Source organism: Dermacentor albipictus, chromosome 1 (assembly GCF_038994185.2).
Source record: "Dermacentor albipictus isolate Rhodes 1998 colony chromosome 1, USDA_Dalb.pri_finalv2, whole genome shotgun sequence".
NCBI lineage: Eukaryota > Metazoa > Arthropoda > Arachnida > Ixodida > Ixodidae > Dermacentor > Dermacentor albipictus.
Window position 1 is genome coordinate 55,764,360 of NC_091821.1, and position 10,961 is coordinate 55,775,320.

A 10,961-nucleotide genomic window follows, 5' to 3' on the forward strand; every position below is an offset into this window, starting at 1 on the left:
TTTTTCAGGATTTTAGTGCTGATATTATCGGGACCATATGAACAGGATAACTTGAAACGATCTATGATACTTATAATGCCTTCAAAGTTAAACGAATGGGATCCATAGGAAATATGATATCGGGAGTATGGTCTGGTGGTGATGCGCTAAAAGGGACAGAAAATGCATTAGCAAAAGTCTCGTTAAGTACATTAGCACTATCACTGTTAGGGATGGGATTTGATTGAGAATCCAGGAGAGAGATTGATGGCTGATGTGACCCATTAACAACGTTCCAGAATTTTTTAGTATCAGTTAAAAGAAATGATGGCAGTGGATATCAGGAAAAAATTGCTAACTTTAGTGATAACAAGTGTGACATTAAAGAAATGTTGTTTAGCACCTATTAAACATTTTTTGTAAGTGCCAATTGCGGCTCTTAGAGCTGACCAATGCTCCGATTTTCTGGACGACTTTGCCCTGACATATAACCACCTTTTTCTGTTCCCGACGCGTTTTAAGGAACGAGTGAACTATGGAGACCTACGATTAGTCGTGATGATTTTACGAGGGACGTGCAATTCGATTAATTCATGCAGTTCTTTTTAACATGCACCAGTTGTCGTTAACAGATCGTTCGGCAAATGCCAGGACAAAATCGTCGAGAAAAAACGGGAGGCCATCATTAATTGAACAAAAATTTGCTTTAGCATAATTGTAAATGGTTTTCCTTTTATTTGGGGTTTTATTCGACGGTAAATTCAACGTGATGTGCAGTAAACAATGACCACTTAATCCTGGCAAGTATTTTACCTCGGAAACAAAATCTGGGGCGCTCGTTAGCAAAATGTCTAATACGTTAGAACTGGTAGCAGTCGTCCTTGTCGGCTGGGTAACGATTTGTGTTAGCGAGAAGAAGGAGCAGAGCGATGAAAAACCTGCCGACTCGGAAGATCCGTCACCGTCCACTGCAGGGCTAGACCAGTTAATGTTCGGGAAGTGGAAATCACCGAAAATAATAATAGGACGATAAGGAAACTTTGTTTTAATTATGTTCAGAATATCATGAAGGTCGTTAGTAAAGCCGACGGGCGTAGATGGTGTGCGGTAGCATGGACAAAATAATGGAGCTTTATTGTTAATTGTTACTTGTACACATTTGAACTCCAGTGTAGTATCAAGACTAACTTCAAAGCATTCTAGATTGTCGGACGCAGCGATTAATACACCACCGCCGCGACCAAAAGAACGGTCACAGCGAAATACACGGTAACACGTTTCCGTTGAAAATATTTCATTATTATGCACAGTTTCATTGAGCCAAGTTTCTGTTAGTACAATTATGTCAGCTGCTGTAGTATCGGCCGTGCAAGATAAACTATCACGATTGCCAATGACACTGCGTATATTAGTAAAAAGAACTGAGACGTTATGTGGTGCCTGCGCAGGTCGGTGCTCATGTTCGTTGAGCTATCTAGGAGACAAAGGACCAGAGTTAGTTACAACACGTTTTCATCTTTTTCTTGAACGCTAGCAGTTATAGGTCAGTAGGTATAGCATTTTTTCTTCAGAAAAAGCTTGTTAAAACGAAGACTAAACGGTTCAACGGGCTCAGTTTGCTTTGCGAATTCAGCGAGCTTTTTCTGTGCATGCCTGGTGTCCGGGGCAAAATCTTCATTAATCGAGAAATCGGACTCTTTTAGCTTGCTTTTTGCGCCCATGACCTGTTCTATAATTTCGTAGTGCGTGAAGTTCACAATTATTGGTCGCGTTTTCCCCGTTACAGCCTTACCGATCCTGTGCGCGCGTTCAATGTCCCGTTCTTTTGAACAATACCTCTTATTTTTTCATCGGATTCTGCCCATGTTTCATTGGGTCCCTGTGGAACATTATAAAACACAATATTGTTTCTGCGAGACCTATCCTCAAGGTCATTTAAACGGATTTTTAGCACCTCATTTTGAGCTAGTGCTCTTTCAGCATTTTCCCTCACTGTGGTCATGTCCTCCCGAACTGCGTCGAGCAACTGTAATTTATTTTCAACAGCGTTAAGGCGGGCTGAGATTTCTGTAATGTTTTTACTCAGTTCCTTCTGATTTGCTCTAAGGCTTTTCAGGGAATCAATTATGCGCGCCTGTCCTTGTTCTATGTTGGCGGAACGGTCCCGAAGATCAGGAAGCAGCGTTAAAACTGGACTGTCATCACTTGAAGCTTTCGCGGATTTTTAAGAATTCGGCCCGGGATTCAGCTCGACATCCCCGGACAGCAACATTTTCATCACGCAGAAACACTCATGCAGATGGTTCAAAAGCAGCTCTGGGCTTGGGAACACGACAAGGAACGCGTTATCTAAGCGTTTAGAATATGTGTAACAAACCTGAAACAGGCAGAGGCGGAATATATTTGTCAGCCGCATTGTAGCGTTGTTCCCATGCCCACTGAACTGCTGCGGACGGTGCCAGTAGTTCAGTAGTGCCGGTGCCAGTAGTGCGGACGGTGCCAAGTAGAGCGGGGACGTTGATGTCGATGATGATGCAGTAGACCATCCAGGGAGAGTCACAGGAACTGGCGCTGGCGTGGCAACTCGTGGGTCGGCGGAGGATGCGTCACTTGGCGCTGGATTTTCAGTCTGCAACACGTGTGGCAAAGCGCCATTGCAGCATCGATAAGGCGCCGCAGCGGGGCTTGGGCTGGATGCTGTCACGAGCTGAAACAGGCAGAAGCGGAAGATATTTGTCAGCCGCATTGTAGCGTTGTTCCCATGCCCACTGGACTTGAGTGGTGAGCAGGCACAGGAGAGGCAAAGCTCGGAGGCTGGCCTGGGCGAGCGTGTCCTGGAAGTGAATGGGAGTGACACGTGCAGTGCTAGCCACGATATGGACACGACGCCGCAGTTAGGTGACGCGGGCTCCACAGTCGCTCCGGTTTCCGCCAGCTGGCAGGAGCTGGCTGCAGTTGAAAGGGTGACTGATTCGCGAGCAACATGAAGACTGTTCAATAGCCGATCTGATGAAGAGCGTCAAAGTGGGAGTGGAAAAAAAGAGCGTTTCATTTTACGAGGAATCTGGCTTATTGTACCGCTGCTACACGAATAAACAGGGTCGCATATATGAGCAGCGTATGATTCCTCGAAAATATCGCTGACAGTTACTGGAACTCACTCACGAAAATGCGTGGGCAGGGCACCTTGGCTTAAAAAAGACCAAGGCTAGAATGGCTCAGGAGTTTTATTACCCGTATTGTTGGAAGGATGTCGAACAATTCGTGCGCTCTTGCGACACCTGCCGGAGTCGGCAAGTCCACTGACAAGTGGAAGGCACCGATGAAGTTGGTGCCAGTCATATTCGAACCTTTTCGGCGACTATTAATCGATATTGTAGGCCCTTTGTCAGAATCAACGAACGGCTGTAGGTATGTTCTGACCACCCTGTGTGTCGCGGCCAAGTTCCCCGAGGCAGTACTTCTTAAGGAGCTATATTTCTCCCAGGTCGTAGACGCTCTGCTCTCAATGTTGGCACGCGTCGGGTTCCCTTCAGAGATTCAGTGCGACAATGGCAGCGTCTTCCCCAGCTGCCTAACTTCTACTTCTTTGGAAAGATGCGGCACTAAAGTAGTGCACAGTTCCATCCATCACGCGCAATCTAACCCAGTAGAGCGGATGCACTCGGTGTGTGTGTGTGAAAACTTTTATTCTAATGAGGTCCGGTGGCTCGACTTCTTAAGCCAGGGCGGGCCACTCCCACGTTGGCAGTGTCAGGCCAAGCCTTTCAGCGACATCATGGGCCCTCTGGACTGCCCTTAGTTGGTCTTGAAACAATGGGCTTTGAATCCTTTTCTCCCACTGTGTCCGTTCTTCAACGAAGTTGGGGAGAGTCGCGGGATACCCCGCCAGCATATGTCTGATTCTAATGATGACATTACAGTCATTGCAGTCCATCTTGATCTCCCTCTCTGGATATATTTTATTAATGCCATACGGTGTGGGATATGTACCCGTTTGCAATAAGCGTAGTGAGACTGCCTGAGCCCTGTTGAGTTTTGAATGTGGCAATGGGAATTGCCTGCGTCCTAAATAGTAATGTTTGGTAACGTCATTGTATGTTATTAAATGATCTCTAGATTCCCTGGCTTGATGGTGCACGGCTCGGTTGTGACTGTCACGGTTAGCAAGTCCTCGTGCCAAGTCATGAGCAACCTCATTGAGGTTTACCCGAGTCTCGTCCATTTTCCCCATATGCGCAGTAAACCATCGGATTTCAGTTTTCATAGTCCCAACGTTTTCAAAAAGTTTATCTGCAACTCCAGCTACGTAGCTTTTATCAAAACACTTTACAGCGGATTTCGAGTCACTGTAAATGCAGGCCCACTTATTACTCCTGATGGTTAGAGCAATTGACGCTTGTTCCGCCACCATGGGGTCCTTGGTAAAAATAGTGAGAGCGTCTTGCACCTTCCTTTGATAATTTGATACAATGGCCGTATATGCTTCTTTACCTTTCACCCAGGCAGCATCAACTATAGCTGCCAATTGGTTCTCCTGCTCCATTTCCTGCAAGAGTGCTTTAACTCTTGCCTTTCTCCTTTCGACATTATATTCTGAATGCATGTTTCTGGGGAGAGGGTTGGTTCTGATCTTGTTCCTAACTTCAGTCCATAATTCTACTTCAGCCTCTATTGGGTTCTCTGATGTATTCAATTCTGCACCTATTGCCTGTAATATGTCCCTGCCAGCTCGTGACTTAGTCAATATTTCGGGTAGCGCTAGCTGTTGGGCCTCCGTGATTTCTTCCGTTGTGTTGTGCAGCCCTAGACTCATGAGTTTGTCGATTGCAGTGTTACTGGGTAGCCCTAGGGCTACTTTACCGAGCTTCCTGAGCATCACAGTAAGTTTGTTAAGTTCTGCCTGCTTCCATTTGAATAATCCAGCCACATAAGTTAAGTGACAGAGAGCAAAGGCGTGTATTAGCCTCAAAGCGCTGTCTTCTCCTAAGCCTCTGTGTTTATTGGTAATTCTCCTTATTAACCTAATGACTTCATCTGTTTTATTCGAGATATGTTGCATTGTTCTATAGTTAGCATTGTTTCCGTCTATGTGATACCCAAGAACCTTGATTTCTTCAACTAGCCTGATTGCGGATCCTTCATGAGTGTATAAGCACACTCTTGGCTCATCGTTCGGAATGTAACCTCTTGGTTTACTGCCTTCTCTGCGATGTTTAATGACTAAGAGTTCTGATTTGGCGGCCGAGCATTTCAACCCCATGTCTTTCAGTGTGTTTTCTACAACATATAAACTTTCCTGTGATGTGGTCTCTGTCTGTCCTACATTACCCTTGGCACTCCATATGGTTATGTCGTCGGCATATATCACAGAATATATACACTCAATTTTCTCCAGATTTCTTGCAACCTTGGACGTTGTGAAATTGAATAGCATGGGTGAGAGCACAGCCCCTTTTGGAGTGCCCCTATTTCCCAAATTCTTAGCTTCTGATTTAAGCTTACCCAGCATCAGTTGTGCAGTTCTATTTCTAAGAAAGTCCTTAGTCATGTTAAAAAGTCTCTTCCCTAAACCCATCTCCGAGAGAACGTCAAGTATTGCCTTATGTTTTATACGATCAAAAGCTTTTTCCACATCCAATCCCCAAAAGAGCTTTCGTATGCGCTGGGCTGGCCTGTATAAGTTGGTGTTTGATCAGCAGCATTGCATCTTGAGTTGACAGCCCGGGACGAAAGCCGATCAAGTTGTATGGGAGGATGTCGTTGTGCTCAACGTATTTCGTGAGTCGATTTAGGATGACATGCTCCATAGCTTTGCCTAGACATGACGTTAAGGAAATAGGACGGAGGTTGTCCAGAGTGAGTTGTTTGCCTGGCTTTGGTATGAGGATAGTATTGGCCACCCTCCATTCCTGTGAGTATACCCCCTTTCTCCAACATTCATTGAAGTGTTCAGTTAGATAAGAAATTGATTGATCATCTAGATTTCTTAATATCTTGTTAGTTATTCCGTTAGGACCAGCCGCCGATCTACCATTACGACTGTGAAGAGCAGCCCTCACTTCACTCTCAGTGAAGTCCCGGTCAAGTTCTTCACATATGCCTCCCGTATATTCGGGGCTCTCGTCTCCTTCTTAGGTTGTTTATGTGGGGGAGATATTTGGCTGCGAGACTATCCATGATATCCCTGTCTGTTTTATCTTGGCTTTCCTGATGAACCAACTTAGCTATAGTTGTTCTCTTGCTGTCCTTGTTTCATTCTCGTTGAGCAAGTGCTTGAGGAGGTTCCAGCTACCGCCATATTTGAGTCTACCACCAGCCGAATTACAGATCTCATCCCACTGTTGCTTCACGAGGGTCTTCGAATGATCATCAATTTCTTTTTATTTGCGCTATTTTTTCCTTAGCCTTTTGTTCAGTCTCTGCGTTTTCCATCTCTTTAATATAGCCTGTTTGGCCTCATTCAGATGCACCGACCTGCTGTCCAAAGCTTCAATAATTTCCTCTGTCCTGATTTCTTTAGTGGCCTCTTTGACGGTCTCTGTGAGCTGGATGACCCATGTCTGAAGGGGCTCCTGCTCGGCATCTAGAGGCCCCACTTTCCTTCTGTTCGCCCTGATTTTTCTGAACTGATCCCAATCAGTGAATTTGAAGATGCTAGTTTCCTGTCTTGGTATGCGTATGGTTGTGTGTATGATGTAATGATCGCTGCTGAGATCCAAGTTTGAATTTTCCCAATTGGCTCCTCTCGAATTGTTTACAAAAGTAAGATCTGGTGTGGAGTCCCCGCCTGTGGACGTGCCACAATGGGTGGGATACGCCGGATCGGTAATCAAGCATAACCCTAGATCCATGGCAAGACTTCATAGCGCCTCTCCCTTCTTTGTGTTCCAAGTGTATCCCCATTTGTGATAGAGAGCATTAAAGTCCCCTCCAATATTGAGCGGGGAGTTTTTGGCAACCGAAAGTACCTTGTTGAAGAGTTCTCTAAACCTCTGTCTCATGTCGTTAGGACTGCTGTAAATATTCAAGCAGAAAATGCTTTGCGTCTTACCTCTGTACCTTTTAAGTATTACCTCAACTAGAATAAATTCAAACCTGGAATGTCTAACGTGAATATCATGCTCAATGTATGGCAACCTTTTGTCAATGAGAGTCGCCAACCCCCTCCCCATGTTTTTGTCTCTACATATAACTTTGTACCCAGTAAGCATAATTTCGTCGGCTAAGGTGTCCTGCAGCATAATTACCTTTGGCCTGGCGTCAGAAGACCTGATCACCTGTTGCAGTACTGCATTCTTGTGTTGGAACCCACGACAATTCCATTGCCACACGTTAAATCCATGATTATTGTCCATTGTTATTAGGAGAGGCTGCCTTTCTATTACCCGCTATTTTCCTCTTTGTGATGGACCCCGACAATCCAGGAATGGACTTTATACTTTCCGCCTCCAATGGCAGATACTCATCATCGTCATCCCCTCGGGCCTCCATTTTCCTAAGTCTTTTTTCCGCCGTTAGCCTCCATTTCCCCAATTTATCCACTTTAAAGTTGGTCGTTTCCACTGTCTCTCTTATCGCTTTAATTGCCTCTTTTATTTCACTGAGGGCTGAGAAGACTGAATCATCCTCGGAACTCACCGCTCTCTTTTTAGGGGCAGGGGAGCTGGATTCCTCTGGATCATTGCTTTTGCTTACAGGTCTATCTCTCTCTACTCTAGCAGGGCTCGACTGCTCTTTTTTACGAAGCTCTACTACCTGCCTGGTCAATTCTTCATTAGCTTCTCTTAAAGATGTTACTTCTTTAAATAATTGCTCTATTCTGGCATCATTGTCATCACCCACAGCCGCCGAGGCGCCCCCAGCAACCCTCGTCATACCTTTGACTTTGCCAGCCCAGGTGGTTCCTGGCGTCGTCTTCTCGCCAAGTATTGAGTCCCTTTGCACGAGGCGCACCTGCGCTTCCCTTGACTTGGAGCGCCTTCTCTCGCTGGATAATGAACGATGCCTGGATCTGGTGCTACTCCTGGAGCGTGAGTGCTCCCTGTCCTCGGGGTGATGGTTGGGCGCCAGATGTTGCGCCTTCGACTGCGCTCTTGTTGACGACCGAGTCCTGTTGCGCTCTCTTCGACGTAGTCGTATGACGTAAGGGACATGAAATCTTTGCTTACAAAACTTGTCGCCTGTAGGGTGATCACCTTCACAAAATTTACACCTAGGTACACACGCATGTTCATCTCCTGGGTTGCGAGTTCCACATCCCCTGCACTGAACAAAGTCAGGTGTTGGACACACATCAGAGCGTTGCCCGACCCTACCGCAGGTGAAGTAGACGTCGAACTGCTTCCTGTATAGGTAGCATCTTACTAGTGTGGATCCATACCTGACAAAATTGGGCACATTGAGTCATCGAAAAGTACAATGACCGATCTCGACGTCTTGATGCGCTTAGCCGCCAGCGCAAGCGGGTTGAAGTCATGCACGATATTTCTTGTTATCATAGCTTGCGAGTCTCTGATGTAAACTCTTCGGATGACGCCTTTTCATGTGGCATGTGGTGCCGCTTTGTATGCATTAACCTAGTATTCTGCTTCCATAATCTTGAAAGACTTGATTCTAACGTACTTCGCAGCGTGTTCGGGCTTAGGTGTGCTGACTACGAGGATATTTTGAGTGAAATTTGGGCAGACAACATCTTCACGGGCCTCCTCTTCCGTTAGGCGGGACGCCTCGATGAATGCCGAACCAGTCGTGGTGGTGCTCACCTTGTTCAAATTGAGCCCTCCTCGAGGCCGTATAATGATCTTTCTGTGCTCCTCAGGCAGCTGAGGCATCCTCGAAGCTTTGATAACCCGATTCTTAACCATTCCACCGACGGCGGTTTTCTTGATGTCATGCTCTCGCTGATTACGGGGCAATGTGCTCTCCTCATCCACAGCCTTTGTGCTAGCTCGTGATCTTCGGCCAGCCACTACTTGCAGCCGAAGTCGTCCTGAGCATTGTTTCCTTCATTTTCAGCGAAATCTTCATCTTCCATGTTTGAATCCGCCATACCTGCGGGCAGGTGGGCTTACTAGGGGTAACAGAGGCCCTACTCCTTACTAAGCTTAGCTCCGCTAAGCTCAAGTCGGCGTCAAGGAGCAGAAAAGGTTCCGTAAAATTGTGAAAATACGAGCCCCACCTCGAATCTTGGTGTCAGCCGATTCGCCGTCGCTTCGCCTGATCCAGTGGTATGCTTCTTTTTTGTTGTACTCTCAAATTGGCGAGCGGAGCATGAAAAAAAAAACATGGAACCGATGCTTCCTCGTCTGAACTGCTCGGCGCTTCTTCTTCCCAGATGCACTCGGTGCTGAAGCGAATATTGAGAGCCCTGTGCTTTGAGCGTCACTATGACTGGGAGGCCTGCATTCCCGCCGCTATATTCGCCTTGAGATCTGCTCCCCATGAGAGCATAGGTTTTAGACCCGCGGAGCTTGTATATGGCCGGAGCCTACGAACTCCGCTGGGCATGCTGCGAGAGTCTTGGGAAGGCAGTGACGACGACCCAAATGTAGTCTCGTACGTCTTCGACGTCCTCCAGATGCTCTGTAAAACCAAAGGTATTGTAGAGATTCACATCAAGGCGGCGAAAATCTTGTCAAAGGAATACTACGACAAGTTAGCAAAAAAAACGCACATTCGAAGTAGGTAGCCAAGGGATGTTGCTGCGACCGTCGAAAAAAAAAAAAACAAGCTAGAGGTTCATTGGGAGGGGCCCGCAAAGGTTGTAACCAAGTTTTCCGATACCAACTACGAAGTTAAATTAGGGAGACGGCCCAACAAAATTTACCACAGCAACTTGATGAAACCCTACATTCAGCGTCACGCGATTATAAGCATGACGGTAAATGCTGCCGATGAGGAAGGGGCCGAAATCCTGACGACGGCTGATAGGAAGCTATGTGGTTTAGAGCTAATGCTGGAACAGCCTCGTTGTCCGTTATAAGAAGGGAAGGTTTAACGCGAAGGCAGATGCTCTAAGTCGTGCATTCTAGGCCTCGCTTCTTTCAGTGACCTACTCGTTACTTACCTTCTCTTGCTTCGCGACAACCTGTCATGTTCGCAGAGAGATCGGGAAAAAAATGAATGACCTCATTTGCTTCATCAATAGTATGTTTTCGGTCCAAGTAATTTCAAGGGGACCGTTCTATTTCTCATTATTATTGCTGATTATTATTTGTTCCTGATATTTTGGTGTGTTGTTAATTTGAAAAATGGTTGTTTGAACCTTGTGTACCAGACCGTTAACCTGCCTGTTGTTGCAGCGGCAGCAAAAAGGGGGATAGCAATTTAGTTAGGTTGATTTGAATTATGGCCTTGTCTGGTGTTTGGCGGGAGACAGAGGGCACTTGCTCGTGTTGGGTGTTGCCTTTTTCCGGTCGGTTTTGCAAGCTGCAGAACGACCAACCAACCATGACCAGTGGCGAGAAGCAAGGGCATCGGAACGACCCGAGCGGAGCTGGTCGAGGTGCCTTGGCGACAACGCTGTGAGCAGAGCTCCCGTCCCGGCGAGTGGGACCTGGGCACGTGAAGTTATCTGGCATCCGGACACTGTAGGTGAACTTGGACGAGCCTGACGAACGTGCGCGCCTGGCATCCGAGCCACGTGGAGGCAGCTCGTCTTCCCGGTGCCTTATCTTATGGCGCGGATGCTGTTGTGCCCGTACAAGCAGCCCGGATTCCGAATCTACAAGATGCAGAATTTATCCTACGAACATCCTTTGGACAAACCCGGGGCTGCGCCAAGAGGCACAACGCCCTAACGCTCCCTTGGCACGTCAAGATGCTGCGCCGTCAGGCAGCGAAGTCCTGTGGAGGAGCATCGGCTAGCAACATGTCCAAACGTGCAACAAAGTGCTAGACAGCCCGACGCCGTATTTCCTTTCCCCTGGAGGTCACCGCACGCGGAAAACTTGAAGCGGGTGGCCAGCGGAGTCGCTGGT

At 47.0% G+C, this 10,961-nt stretch overlaps 1 protein-coding gene across 1 annotated transcript in view; it reads right to left on the reverse strand.

Annotated features, from left to right (window-relative positions):
* LOC139055883 (uncharacterized) overlaps nt 1–8,813 on the reverse strand; it is a 30,073-nt gene extending 21,260 nt beyond the window's left edge. Inside the window, exons 1-2 of the mRNA XM_070533492.1 lie at nt 8,605–8,813; nt 2,357–2,813 (exon numbers count right to left, since the gene is read on the reverse strand). Coding sequence (XP_070389593.1) covers nt 2,357–2,813; nt 8,605–8,813 — 666 coding nt within the window. The remainder of the gene's footprint in view (nt 1–2,356; nt 2,814–8,604) is intronic.
* Nucleotides 8,814–10,961: the final 2,148 nt, after the last annotated feature.